The sequence below is a fragment of the Myotis daubentonii genome, chromosome 9, assembly GCF_963259705.1.
Source record: "Myotis daubentonii chromosome 9, mMyoDau2.1, whole genome shotgun sequence".
NCBI classification, from domain to species: Eukaryota; Metazoa; Chordata; class Mammalia; order Chiroptera; family Vespertilionidae; genus Myotis; species Myotis daubentonii.
Window position 1 is genome coordinate 45,850,606 of NC_081848.1, and position 15,771 is coordinate 45,866,376.

Below are 15,771 nucleotides of genomic sequence, written 5' to 3' on the forward strand. Positions count from 1 at the left end.
ACAAAATGTAATATATCCATACATAATAAAAGCCGAATATGCTAAGTGTCTGGTCTTCTGTTTGGCCATTCAACCAAAGTGTAATATGCTAATGTATGCTAAGGCTACTCAACTGCTTGCTATGACATGCACTGACCACCAGGGGATAGACAGTCAACCAGTCGCAATGATGTGCACAGACACTTCAACCACTAGGTCAGCTTGCTGCTGGGGTCCGGCCGATAGGGACTTAGCTAGACAGACACACTCTCAAGCCCTCCCATGGTCCTTCCCCAGCTGGTCAACCTCCTGTGTCTCTCCCTGGCCCTGATAGTGCACCAGTGGGGTCCCTCAGTCTGGCCTGCACTCTCTTACAATCCAGGCTGAGGGACACCCCCAGAATTTCATGCACGAATTTCATGCACCAGGCCTCTAGTGGAATAATAGTGTCCAGCCAGAAAAAAAGTAAAGTAAAGAAGTACTGACGCATGCTCCAACATGGAGATATTATGCTAACTGAAAGAAGACAGACCATTGTTGCTGCCAAGAGATGGACACACTTGTACACGGCTACCAGACAGCAAAAGACACATATTTTATTATTTCATTTATATGAAATGTCCAAAATAGGCAAATCCATAAGGACAGAAAGCAGATAAATGAATGCGATAGTGTTAGGGAAAGGGAAAATTGGGAACAACTCTTTAATAGGTACAGAGTTTCTTTTGAGGGTGTTGAAAATTTCTGTAATTAGAAGTGAGAGCTGCACAACATTGTGAATGTACTGGAAGCCACTTTAAAATGGTATAAGGACACATATGTAATACCTTAATCAATAAAGAAAAAAATTTTTTTTTAAAAAAGACCTAAATATAGGGGTGGTTAAAGACACAAAGTTAATAAACAATATTTAGAAGAATAAAAATAAATAAATAAATACATACATACATACATACATACATACATACATAAATAAAATGGTTACAATGCTGAATGTTATGTTATGTGAATGTCACCTCAGTTTTGAAAAACATATAAGTTACTTCTTGCAATGTGTCTCCATTCTTTGTCGCTAACAAGTTGAACACTACGCCAGCTGATAAAGGTACTTAAAGGATCCAAAGCAAAAAGCATGAGTTTGTAACTTAGTCACAATAAGTTGATTAGCAGCACGGCTCACACCTTTGACTTCCATATAGACCCTTTTATATTCATTTGAATTATTATACAGCAATAAAACAACTCAACATTTGTATTTTAAATGATAAAGCTATTCTTTTTTCTTCTTTTTTTAATATATTTTATTAATTTTTTACAGAGAGGAAGAGAGAGGGATAGAGAGTTAGAAACATCGATGAGAGAGAAACATCGATCAGCTGCCTCCTGCACACCCCCTACTGGGGATGTGCCTGCAACCAAGATACATGCCCTTGACCAGAATCGAACCTGGGACCCTTCAGTCCACAGACTGATGCTCTATCCACTGAGCCAAACCAGCTACAGCTATTGCTGAGATTATTATAGGTGTCCCTCTTTTTTCCCCCGTTGCCCCACTTCACGAGGTTCCTGCCCCACCCCAGGCCTTCACCACCCTATTGTCTGTGTCCATAGGTAATGCATATCCTATCTAATAATAGACAAAGATGGTAATTGACCATACCTTCACTAAGCCTCCCATTGGCTAATCAGCACGATATGCAAATTAGCCACCAACAAATATGGCAGCTAATTTGCATACTGCAGGTAGGGCAAAACAGCGTCAGCCGCCATCCGGGCCCTGTGTGTAGCCCTGGGAGGCAGGGCCCCTGTGTGCCCCACCTCCAGCTGGACTCCATGGCAATTAGAGAGCAGGAAAGTGCCTCCCACAGGGAGCACCCAGCAGGGCCTACCCTGGGTGCCCTGGCGATCCAGCGATTGGTGAGCAGGAAAGTGCAGCCTGTAGGCAGCACCCAACAAGACCTGCTCCTGGGTCACCATGGCGATCCCAGAGCAGGAAAGGGTGGCCTGCAGGCAGCACCCCACCCTGGCCACCGCTCAAGGGAGAGTACAACACGCAGTGGAGGCCAGGAGCCTGAGAGATCAACAGAGAGGGGCGCCTGCTCCAAGCCTCCACGGTGTGGCTGGGGACAGGCCTCCAGCAGACACACACACACACACACACACACACACACACACACAGCCTACTCTGAGCCTCCAATGTGACTGGGGACAGGCCCCCAGCAGACACACACACACACACACACACACACACACACACACACACACAGAGCCTACTCTGAGCCTCCAATGTGACTGGGGACAGGCCCCCAGCAGACACATACACACACACACACACACACACACACACACACACACGGGACGCCTGTTCTGAGCCTCTGCTGCCAGACTGTGGCCGTCAGTAGGACATCCACTGAGGGCCCCCAGACTGAGGGGCAGGCTGGGCTGAGAGAACCCCACCCCCCAGTGCACGAATTTCATGCACCTGGCCTCTAGTATGCATATAAGATCTTTGTTTAATCTCTTCCCACCTTCCCCACCCCCCTTCCTCTGAGAATCATCAGTCTGTTCCATTTCCATGTCTCTGATTCTATTTTATTCACCAGTTTATTCTGTTCATTAAATTTCTTATTGGTTTGATTTTTAGATTCAATTGTTGATAGGTATGTATTTGTTGCCATCCAGTTGTTCATATTTTTTATATTTTTCTTTTTCTTCTTCCTCTTCTTAAAGAAGACCCTTCACAGTTCTTACCATTTGCAACAGCATGGATGGAACTGGAGAGCATTATGCTAAGTGAAATAAGCCAGTCAGAGAAAGATAAATATCACATGATCTCACTCATTTATAGAATATAATGAACAACATAATCTGATGAACAAAAACAGATCCAGAAACAGAGAAGCATTGATCAGATGCTCAAACCTCAGAGGGAAGGTAGGGGAAGGTGGGGGTAAGGAGGAGAGATCAACCAAAGGACTTATATGTAAGTATATAGGCCTAACCAATGGACACAGACAGCAGGGAGGGGAGGGCATGAGTGGTGGGGAGTAATGTGGGGATAAGGACACATATGTAATAACTTAATCAATAAAGAAATTTAAAAAACAAAGACTACCCTTCAACATTTCATATAATACTGGCTTGTTGATGATGAACTCCTTTAGCTTTTTCTTACCTGTGAAGCTCTTCATCTGACCTTCAATTCTAAGTGATAGCTTTGCTGGGCAGAGTAACCTTTGTTGTAGGTCCTTGTTATTCATCACTTTGAATATTTCTTGTGACTCCCTTCTAACCTGCATAGTTTCTGTTGAGAAATCAGCTGACCATTGTATGGGCACTCCCTTGAAGGTAAGTAACTGCTTTTCTCTTGCTGCTTTTAAGATTCTCTCTTTGAAATCTTTAGCCCTTGGCATTTTAATTATGATGTGTCTTGGTGTGGTCCTCTTTGGATTCCTTTTGTTTGGGTTCTCTGCGCTTCCTGGACTTGTAAGTCTACTTCCTTCACGAGTTAGGGGAAGTTTTCTGTCATTATTTCTTCAAATAGATTTTCAATATCTTGTTCTCTCTCTCCTTCTGGCAACCCCATAATTCAGATGTTGGTACACTTGAAGTTATCCCAGAGAGGTTCCTTACACTATCTTCATATTTTTGAATTCTTTTTTTTCTTTTTGCTCTTCTGGTTGGGTGTTTTGTTTTGGTTTTTTTTGCTTCCTCATATTCCAAATTATTGATTTAATTCTCTGGATGCTCTAGTCTACTGTTGAATCACTATATATTATTCTTTATTTCAGTCAGTATATTCAATATATATTTAATTTCTAACTGGTCCTTTTCCTTGTTTTTTGGTTTGGGGGTTTTTTTTATTTTTGTTTTTTGTGTTTTTGTTGGATTTTTGGTGTTTTGTGTTTTTTTGTTTGGTTGTTTGTTTTTGCATTCTTACAAGATCCTTGAAAGTCTCAATAAGTCCCTTGGAGGTTTCTAGAATATTTTTGAGTAACCTTATAACTATGATTTTGAACTCTGTTCTAGTAGCTTGCTTTCTTCCATTTCTTTCATTTGTGGCATGTTTATTTGTCTCCACACTTTAGTTGCTTCCTATGTTTGTTTCTATGTATTGGGTTGAGCTGCTATGTCTCCTCGAGTTGATAGAGTAGCCTTGTGTAGTAGGTGTCCTATCGGGGCCAGTGGCTCAGCCTCCCCAATCACCTGAGGTGGACACTCTGGGTACATCCCTTTGTGGGCTGTGTGAACAGTCTTGTTGTAGTTGAGACTTGATTGCTATTGGTGTCACTGGGATGAATTGACCTACAGGCTAATTGGCTGTGGGGACCAGCTGTGACTACAGTGGGAGAGCTGCTGTGCAGGAGACACCCTTCTGGAGCAGGACTTGCTTCAGTGGGGCTTTGGTGCTCACTGAGTCTGCCCTTTGAGTATGTCACTTATGGATATGAAGTGACATACTGAAATCTGGTATGGTCTCACACTAACCACTGGGTACACTGGCTCTTGGGTCTCCAGGGAGGTGCAAAGTCAGCCACTGCTTGGGGCCACCCAGAAGGAGCTACATAGAGATCTATAGATTCCTCCTCTTTGTATCATGTTTAGAAGTGCCCAGATGAGGCCCAGCTGTGAAGTAAGGCAGGCTGGGACTGGTGCTAGGTCGTGGGCTTTTTATTGATAGGTTTGGGGCTCCCTGACCCAGCTGCAGCTTGTTTGACAGATTTTAGCCTGAGCAAGGATAGGCCATTCATATGCAAAATCTGCTACACAAAGGTTGGGTGGGGTTGTAATTTGGATGAGGCAAGGTCTCAGGAAATCACAAGGGTGGAGCAAACAGAAATGGCTGCCAGTAAACCCTGCAACCAGTAAGGTGCCAGCATAGGAACAATGAACCCTGTTAGCACCTCCATCTGGGAGAAAGCTGCCCCCAAGTTCCTTCCCTGATGCCAGACAATCCAGTTTCTCCTCATATGTGTCTGGGTCCTCCAGAGCCTTGATAAGCACTAGATCTTAGAGGAAGCGGGAATTTGTAAGTTCAGTTTGTGTGCCGGCCTTTGAAGAGGAACAGCTGGGTCTCCAGCAGCCTCTGTGTCACTGAGCCCCAATCCACACTGGTTTTTACAGCCCATCATTATGAGAACTTCTTTTCCCAGGTCTAGACCCTGGGCTGGGTGTCTGGTGTGGGGCTGGAACCCTTTGCTCCTGTGAGCAGCCTCCAGAGACCATCTCCCTCCCAATTAAAAAAGCAGCACATGTGGGTTCTGAACCAGCCCATTCTGCACCTCCTCACCTCCTATCAGTATATGTGCTTTCTTCTTTACTTCTCTAGTTATAGAACTTCCATTCAGCCACTGGATCTGGATGATGGTTGTTCTGTATTTTAGTTGTAATTTTGTTGTGGTTGTGGGAGGCGGCAAGTACAGGCATTTGCCTATGCTGCCATCTTGGGTCTCTCAAAATGGAAACTTTTAATTCAGTTTTATATTTGCACAAAATTACTCAGGAAGGAATAGAAACAATAAATTGACTAGAAATAAAATTTATATAATAAACATTCACTGTGCCATTAAGGTGGACATAATAATCACTTGGTGGGAGATTTAGAAGCCATTATTTAGTTATTTGAAATAAAATTTATTTTGTAGGAATACAACATGATTATTTAATATATGTATACTAGAGGCCCAGTGCATGAAATTATGCACAGGGGAGCAGGGAAGTTTCTCAGCTGGGCCTGCACCCTCTCACAATCCGGGATACCCCTCTCACAATCTGGGACTGCTGGCTCCTAACTGCTGGCCTGCCTGCCTGCCTGATCACCCCTAACCACCTCTGCCTTGGCCCCCACCACTGTGGCTTTGTCCAAAGGATGTCCAGAATGATGTCCAGAAGTTCGTTCAGCTGTCTGGTCTAATTAGCATATTATGCTTTTATTATTATAGATATGGCAAGATGACTACCACAATAAGTTCAGTTAATATTTATCACCACACATATTCACAATTTGTTTCTTCTTTTTTAATATTTTAATATATCTTTATTGTTGAAAATATTATAGATGTTCCTCTTTTTTCCCCATTGATCCCCATCACCTCTCAGGTCTTCACCACACTATTGTGTAGGTCCATGGGTAATGCATATACACATATATATTCTTTGTATATACAGCTCCCATTTCTTCCCTACCTACAACTTCAACTCCCGGCCTTCCCTCTGAGATTCTCAGCACCATGCTTCCATGTTTCTGGATATATTTTGTTCAGTAGTTTATTTTGTTCATTAGGTTCCACATATGAGCGATATGTGATACTTGTCTTTCCTTGAGTGGCTTATTTCACTTAACATAATACTCTCCAGGACACTTCATGCTGCTTCAAAGAGTAAGAGATCCTTCTTTCTTACTGCTGCATAGTATTCCATGGTGTAAATGTACCACAGCTTTTTTATCCACGCATCCACTGATCCTCTCATCTACATGCCTCTCCTTAACAGCAAAAGTAATTCCATGTAAATAAATTGGGTAACAAAACCTAAGACAACCATTGAAATTTTAAACTCATACAGCAGTGAATATTGATTAAAATTTTGAGTAAAAAAATGAGTTTCAGTTATCATCTCTTGTTTGAATAATGAAATGTTTTTGATGATGGCTAAACAGATTTTCTCCCCAAAATAATGCAAATATAGACAACATTTGTCCATATCAATTGTACAGATTACCACAGAAACCATCTATAAATTTTTGGTTAGAGATCAATTTAAGCTTATAAGACACAGAAATCACATAAAAGGAAAATAATGTAAGTATAATTTTTAAATGTAAAATATACATATATCCAAACTTATATAGAAGTAGCATCTAAAACCATACAAAAATAGGGGGGAATGTTATAAAAGCATATGATAACATATACTGGCCATGGAAAATAAAGGTTATAAAACTTAAAATGTTTATGAAAGAGTTTCCCAATGAGTTGCACTAGGTTAGAAAAAGCAGAAGATGCCCTAGCTGGTTTTGCTCAGTGGATAGAGCTTCGGCCTGCAGACTGAAGGGTCCCAAGTTCGATTCTGGTCAAGGGCACATGCCTGGGTTGCAGGCTCAATCCCCAGTAGAAGGCATGCAAGAGGCAGCCAATCAATGATTCTCTCAACATTGATGTTTCTATCTCTCTATCCCTCTCCCTTCCTCTCTGAAATCAATAAATTTTTTAAAAAAAAGAAAAAGCCACAAGATGAAACATTCTACTGATTCCTAAATATTTGACAGAGTAAGGTATTATGCACAATTACAAGTAACCAAAAAATTATCAGACATTATTGGATTCCTTACAGTACAATGCCCATATACACTTTTTGATAAAAATACTGAAAAATGTTCTACAATAATTCAAGAATGAACAAAATCAGGAAAGTAAGAATGAGAAGAACCAAGTATTAAGGGACTAAGAATAAGCCATGAAATGTAAAGTTTTATAAAGTAGCTGGTGAGGGAAATTTTTTATTTACTCAGAGAATATGAGTATCATATAGGTTTATAAGAGGTAAAGAAATGGGAGCTGTATGTACACAGAAATGGCTCAGGAAGTTTGTAAAAGAATGGAAAGAGAAGGAGCAGATTTAGGAGTAGAGTCCAGGGAAAGAGACAGTTGAGATGAGGAGGCATCTTGGTCAAAGTCCCACAGGAAATAGATGGCACATGCAAAAGGGGACAAAGAGCAGGGTATAATGAAGAGAATATTCCAAATATATGGGAAGAGTTTAATAGTAATAAAAACAGGGAAGGTGAAATACACATGGGCTGGCAACCTCAAAAGCCATTGCCATCCCACAGATCTGAGGAGCAATGGGGAAGAAACAGCTACCAGTATTGACCAGTACTGACCACAGCCACGGAGAAACCACCTGATAGAGACAGGAGGCCTTCAGGAGGGAAACACAGACACTGCCTAACACTTGGACTCAGAAAGAAAGATTCAAAGAAATAAATATTTCAACTTGCCTTTCTTGCTGCCCTCTGAACTCCCACCAGCTTACTCCCATTAGCCAAATCCAACCATGAACCAGAGGCCATAATTTTCAACTTCGATGGGTACAGAGCAGGGTGCAAAGTTGATCTAAAGCAACAAATAAGAGGTTTCAGCAAAAGAGGCATCTGCATTTTTATGTTTACATATGAGAGAGATAATTCATGAATAAGAAAGTAGTAAAAGAAATAGCCCAGAGGACACACCTATGGAAAATGGTCCCTGAAGAGGCTAAAGGAAGGTATATGTATTGGAGGGAGGGGCAGGAGTTCAAGGATTCACTCAAGAGAAGGGACACCTCTTCCTAAACCTTCATCAAGACAGAGATGACCATCTAATAGTGGTTCCCATGGGACTGGAGGCTGAGTACTTCTGTTCCCTGAGCTGAGCTGGATACACCTCTGAGATCACTGGGGGCTTTTAGGGCTGCAATGAGAAAACACCGAGCCTTGATGCACATGGGATAAAAGATGAGAGGGAGCCTCCTGGAGGTCCTAGAAAGTGGCAGGGAAGACCTGGGGCAACTCTGGGCTCCAAACTGTGACAGCCCAGACCCCAGAGGAGAGAAAATATACTCTCAGCAGCAATGGTATAAAAGAGAAGTGCAGCCAAGCGAATAGTAGCAGCTGCAGAGGCCGTTCCATTTGCAGAGGATTCTCCAGGACCTCCTTAGCAGGGAGTCGCCAGGGCCCAGGTGAGTGGAGAAGGCAGTTTCGTTGCTCTCGGCTCTGTTTCTCTCCTCTAGCCTTGGCTTTCTCAGTTGATTTCCTTAGTTTAATCCTTTCAACACTGGCTCTCATTTTCCTCAAGATCTCACCTGTACAGAGACTAAGGCTTGAGGTCTGCAGAACAAGTAGAAAAGTGTGAAGAAGCTCTCCTCTGGTCATGTTAGAAAGAATTAGAAAGCTCTACCGGGGGGCACAGGCCTGGGGGGGGGGGGTGCAGGGCGGGGGGGAGCAGGATAGCCTCCCATTTAAATTATAGATCCAAGACCCTGAGAAGAGACAGCAATTGAAGTTATTCATTTCTGATTCAAAAATAAAATCAAGAACTAAAACTAGACATCAAATCACCAAAATTAATGCAGACTATTTATCTGAAAACCTTTATCCAGTACCCAACTGGAGAGAGCTCGGGAGGCATTCTATTTAAAGTCTAGACCAGACAAGGATGTTGACAATCAGTGCTCCTTTTTTTTAAAGTTTTGAACATTTTCAATTACCATTTACATTCAATATAACTTTATATTAGTTTCATGTGTACAGCATAGAGGTTATACAATCATATATTTTACAAAGTGTTCCTCCTGATATTTTCAATATCCAACTGGTACTATACATAGTTATTACAATATTATTAACTATATTTCCTGTGCTATCCATTACAACCCCATGACTATTTTGTAATTATCAATCTGTGGTTCTCAATCCCTTCACATTTTTCACTCATCCCCCAAAACCCTGTCCCCTATGGCAAACATCATTCTGTTCTCTGTATCTATGAGTCTATATGTGTGTGCTTCTTTATGTTGTTTAGAAAATTATAAACACTTTAATAAGATGAAAATAAAAATCAGAATTTAATTTTAAGAGTGCACTTGTTATGCATATTCATAAATAGCGAGCACACAAACAGCTCTGGTAAGTGGAGGATGCTGGAGTGGAAGGATTGTGCACAAAAAACAAAGAAACAGAAAACTCATGGACATAAACAACAATGAGGTGATTGTGAGGGTGGAGGGGGGTGAGTGGTGGTTGAGAAGGGCATGGAGGGCTTAAATGATGATAAAAAATTAAATTACATTTTAAAATAAATAATAAAAATCAGAGCATATACTATGTAAAGTTTTAAAAATACATAATACATTCTTCTAACAAAAATATTCTGAAAATTTACTAAAAAGCTATTTGCTTTAGGACATGATAGTATTAAATAGCTATATTTTGTGAAATGTTTTTAAAAACAATAATCATCAGAAGGTTTTTTTAAAGTAATAATATCCAATTAGGAAATATAATAAGACAAAAAAGTACTAGTAATGGGAAAATTCCCAAAATATCTATGACAGAAAGGCAAAACAAATTTATAAATAGAAAGATTCAGTAGACTAAAAATGTGTTCTTCTAAAAAATTAATTTACTTTTTTAAATATATTTTATTGATTTTTTACATAGAGGAAGAGAGAAGGATAGAGAGCTAGAAACATTGATGAGAGAGAAACATCCATCAGCTGCCTCCTGCATACCCCCCATTGGGGATGTGCCCACAACCAAGATACACGCTCTTGACTGGAATCAAACCTGGGACCCTTGAGTCTGCAGGCCAACGCTCTATCCACTGAGCCAAACCAGTCAGGGTATATTAATTTACTTTTATACTCAAAAATATGACCAGTCTTTTTTTATTTTAAAAAATATTTGAAATTATTAGTAAGACTCTTTCCTACCATTGGTAAATATACTAATTCAATTGCTTCTGGAAATAAAAACAGACAAGACTGTCCATTCTGACAATAATCCTTAAATATGTGTTTGGATTGAATATTTGACAAAAAGAACACATTATAAATTAATGGGGAGGGAAGGCTTCTTAACTAAATAGTGCTGGGACAATGGTTTAGCTTTTATGGATGAAATTAATTTAGGGACTTTCTCACTCCATGTCAAATCTCAAATTGGTTACAAAATTAATTTTAAAATAAATGTTTATGAAGAAAATGCAAGGAAACACTTATTTAAGTGCCAAGATTTACATTATTTAAAGTTTAAATATCATGAAAGAATTAATTTTAAAAGTGCACTTTTTATGAATACATAAAAGTCTGTGTATGCACATGTGTGATTTTTTTAAAGGATAGATTTGTAATGAAAATTAATAGGAGAAACTATTTACAGAAAATTCAACAGATAGAGGCAATATTTTTAAGGTATAATGACTCTCATACAAATTCATAATATGTGCTGCCAGACTCCATGGTAAGCCCTTGAAAAACATTATTTCATTTGATCCTCATGATGAGTTGAACAAAAAGCAAAAAGTGAAGATTGACTACATATATAAGTGGGGGAAGGGGCGCGCTTTGAAAATGTCAAAGTTTACTAAATAATAAAGGGAAAGGTGAACCAAACCTGAAATTTCAATTTTTATTTATTCTAGTAACAAAAATTTTTAATTATATTTTTCAATCATTGTGTGGATGTGATAAAATAGACAGGTCATGAACACATTCTGGGTGTATAATGTACTATAAAGTACTATAATGTACCTATGAAGCAATGTTTCAGTGTATGTTAAGAACATTAAAAATGCCCTACTATATGCCCAAGCTGGTTTGGCTCGGTGGATAGAGCATCCGCCTGCGGACTCAAGGGTCCCAGGTTCGGTTCTGGTCAGGGGCATGTGCCTTGGTTATGGGCGCATCCCCGGTGGGGAGTGTGTAGGAGGCAGCTGGTCGATGTTTCTTTCTCACTCATGTTTCTGGCTCTCTCTCCCTCTCCCTTCCTCTCTGTGGAATATCAATAAAATATATATTTAAAAAATGCCCTACTATCATACAGGACCAGAAAAACCTCTTGAAAAGACAATTTGGCAATATCAATAAAAATCATTTATTCCATTTCTCCCAATAATTTATTTCTTGGCGATTATCCTGTATATTAACTTACACATATGCTTAAAAATATGTGACCAACTACATTTTTGAATGATTTTTACAGTGTAAAATTACTGGAAATACCAATGTTCATCAAAAGTTCTCAAAATATATCAGACATCCATGTGGGAGAAAATCATGCAACTTAATAACAATGAGGTATATCTATATGGCAATATGGAACAGTCTCCAAGTGAACTAAGCTAAAAAAAGAACAGTCAAGGAAACAAACGATAAAAAAGGTATGATTGGTATACTAACATTTGTTTTTGTCTTTTATGGGGAAATAGTACATATATTGTTGTCCATGCAAAAACTATCTCTGGAAAGACTCCAAAGAAATTATTACCGGTTGCCTTTGGTGAAAAAAAAAAAAAGAAAAAGGAATTTGGGAATCCAAAGCATGGGTTTATATTTTTAAGTATGTTTTACTTTTTCACATGCTCATGTGTGACATTAAAATAATACCAAAATACTGCTAAAAATAAAATTTTAAGATCGCTATAACTTTTGTATGTATCATTTTTGTATAATTTTTGAAATTCCACACAGAAAAGTAAAATATTGGTTATTAATTTAAGAACAGTCAAATAAATATAGGAATAGAAAGCAGTCATTAAAACTAGGACTCCACATTGCTTTTAATGATATTGGAAAGTCATGGTTCATTTTATTATTCATGCAGTAAGTTTTTATTGACCACCTATGTTATGTCTTAGAACACATTGCTTAAAGACAGAGGACACATATAATATTATCTCCATATTATAGATGTACACAGCTTAAACATAAAACAGAAAACTGGGAGTAAACCAAATATTAGTATTTGGTATCAGTTGGAGATATTATTGTTGATGTATTTGGACATGCTGATTAGGCATACAAGTGGTGATGACAAATAGCTATTTCAACCTTTCTGTTTAGAACTAATTTAAGCCTTCTTTATTGTCTGTCCTCTGTGAAATATTACCCAGAGCAAAAATAAATTTATAAAAAAAATTTAAAGCTCACTCATGATTAAAGAACCTGAGTCCTTGATGGGAGTCTCTACTAGTAATTAAGACCTTCAGCTGAATTTTCAAACATAACCTCCTTCATATTTTAGTTTTAGGAAAGACACTGAGAACAGGGCACCTGTGCCATGGACACCTCCACCAGTGTTACCAACAGTTCCAACCTCCACATCTCCCAGTTCATCTTGATGGGGCTCCCAGGCATTCACGAGTGGCAGCACTGGCTCTCCCTGCCCCTGGCTCTGCTCTACCTATTAGCTCTTGCTGCTAATCTCCTCATCTTCATCACCATCCAACATGAGCCCACGCTACATGAGCCCATGTGCCGGGAGCCGGTCCATCCTTGCTGTTTCAAGGGACCTGGCATATATGGCATACGGTTCTTAATATGTTTGCTCACCTTCTTGGCGCTGTGTTTTAACCAAGGTCACCTCTCCGAGAAAGGTTGAATCCCCAGGTAGGGATTTTCCCCTGAAGTTAGGGAGGGAATAAAACCCCTCAACTAAATGCCAGGCGGGTAATTAATCCCTTTAACTACGAACAATCATGCTTAAACTACATAATCTTTTCTCCCTGGAATGGAGATAAGAAACGCCCTAACCTTTGTAATAGAGATTGATAGGATTGAATCAACTGGTATAAATACAGTTGTAACAAGACAGAAACACTCAGAACTTAGAACACAGAATTCAGAAGACAGCGAGAGACAGAACTCAGAACAGAGCCAAGAAGACAGAACCTACAGAACCTGGCAGTAGAACCAGGCAAGAGAACCCAACCATGCTGATCAACTGAACACTGTCTCCGTGTCCTTCCTTCTTCGCCGACTCCGTCCATGCCTTTGGGAACCCCTGGACCTGCTGGGGTTGGACCCCGGCACCCATGTACCATTTCCTGGGTGTATTGTCACTCGTCGACATTGGCTTGGCCACCACCATTATGCCCAAGATTATGGCTATCTTCTGGTTTGATGCGAAAGCCATCAGCCTCCCTGAATGTTTTGCTCAGATGTATGTCATCCACTGCTTCTTTTTTTTAGAGTCTGGTATCTTCCTCTGCATGGCAGTGGACAGATACATAGCCATCTGTCACCCTCTTCGATACCCCTCCATAGTCACTAACGCTTTTATGGTCAAGGTCACAGGATTCATGGTGCTCAGAAATAGCTTGTTGACCATCCCAGTGCCTGTCCTGGCTGCCCAAAGACTCTACTGTTCCAAGAATGAAATTGACCACTGCCTGTGCTCTAACTTGGGGGTCATCAGCCTGGCTTGTGATGACATCACTGTGAACAAATTTTACCAACTGTTCTTAGCATGGATCATAGTTGGGAGTGATATGGCTCTGGTTTTTTCTTCCTATGTACTGATCCTTCACACTGTGCTGAGGCTGAACTCAGCAGAAGCAATGTCTAAGGCTCTGAGCACCTGCAGCTCCCACTTCATCCTCATCCTCTTCTTCTACTCAGGTATCATAGTGGTATCTGTCACACACCTTGTAAAAGAAAAGATTCCCCTTATCCCTGTACTCCTTAATGTGCTGCACAATGTTATCCCCCCTGCTCTCAACCCCATGGTCTATGCTCTCAGGATGGGAGATCTCAGACTGGGTTTCCGGAGGCTGCTTGGCGGGTGAAGAATTGTCCACCCACTTCAGAAGTAATCTCAGCTTTATAAGTCAAAATAGGTGTTAGGAAGAAAAGAGGTTATAGACCTGGATTGTAAAAAATGGGGGGAAATGGCCAATAGCATCACTAAAATGTAGCCTCAACTCATCAAAATAGGCATATGAAAATTATAATGAAATTTCCTATAACTAGAAATAAGTGGGAATACAATATAATTATCTCGGACCATTGTTGCTGCTCAGAGATGGACACACTTGTACACAGCTCCAATGCTTTGAGATATGATATACACATGGAAAACTTCATCTAATTGGTGGTAAAATTTTCTTCCTAAGAAAAGAAGAACATAGGCCTAGAAAAGGCCCTAAAAAGTACTTTCAAATAACCAATTAACTAAATCTAAATTAATTTTTCCCATTTTCACATCTACCAAAAATGCACACTTTTGAATACAAGGAACCTCAACCATGTTCATGTTGTACCTTCTCTGAACCTAGTACACAACTCTGCGCATAGTAGATGTCTAATAAATACTTCATTCATGATACAGTGAGTCAGGAGGCACAGGTCTGCTGAATCCTATATAGCACAGAAAATGTCCTGGATCATGGTCTGAAGAATGACCTCAGGAGGTTTGTATATGATTTCACCTTGGAGAACAACCTCTTAGAATCACTTCCAGGGCTGAAGCAATAATAGATGGCAGGAATGTCAACTGGGGCAGCTCTTTTAGAAAAGAGCCTGGCAGCTTCTCCAATGACTGAACAGAATTACCATAGAACCCAGCTATTCCACACTTAGGTGCATACCCAAAGGAATTGAAATCATGTCCTCACAAAACCTTTCTCCCAAAATAAGAAGCCACATCATAATACCAAGAAATGAAAATAACTCAAATGTGCATTACTTAATGAATGGATAAACAAAAATGTGATATATCCATATAATGGAATAACAGTATCCAGCCAGAAAAAAAAGTAAGGAAGTATTGTCACATGCTCCAACATGGATGAACCTTGAAGATATTATGCTGAGAGAAGCTAAACAGAAAAGGACACATTTTATTATTCCATTTATATCCAATGTCCAAAATAGGCAAATTCATAAGGACAGAAAGAAGATAAGTGACTGTTAGGGGTGAAGGGAAAATGGGAACAACTGTTTAATGGGTACAGGCTTCCATTTGAGGGTGTTGAAATTCTCTGTAATTAGAAGTGAGAGCTGCACAACATTGTGAAAGTACTGGAAGCCACTTTAAAATCGTTACAATGCTGAATGTTGTGTAAATTTCACCTCAATTTAAAAAAAAAAAAAAAGATAACTTTCTTCTTGCAATGTCTCCATTCTGTTCAGCTAACAGAATTGAGCATTATACCAACTGACACAGGTATGTAAAGATTCCAGGTTCACTCTCACAGAGCAAAAAGCATGAGTTTGTAACTGAGTCACAATAAGTTGATTACCTGAAAGGTTCAG

General features: G+C 39.8%; 1 protein-coding gene across 1 annotated transcript; it reads left to right on the forward strand.

The window, feature by feature from the left end:
* Positions 1-12,779: 12,779 nt before the first annotated feature.
* LOC132242180 (olfactory receptor 56B4-like) lies at positions 12,780-14,303 on the forward strand. The gene is made up of 2 exons (XM_059711095.1): positions 12,780-12,984; positions 13,547-14,303. Exons 1-2 carry the CDS (start codon positions 12,797-12,799, stop codon positions 14,301-14,303), a joined length of 945 nt encoding a protein of 314 aa, XP_059567078.1. The 5' UTR covers positions 12,780-12,796.
* Positions 14,304-15,771: the final 1,468 nt, after the last annotated feature.

What these genes read in the sequence shown, in the direction of transcription:
- LOC132242180 (XM_059711095.1), top strand. Translation starts at nt 12,797, where the DNA reads ATGGACACCTCCACCAGTGTTACCAACAGTTCCAACCTCCACATCTCC. An exon ending in CATGAGCCCACGCTACATGA is followed by an intron (nt 12,985 to 13,546) that starts GCCCATGTGCCG and finishes TTGGACCCCGGC; the next exon opens with ACCCATGTACCATTTCCTGG.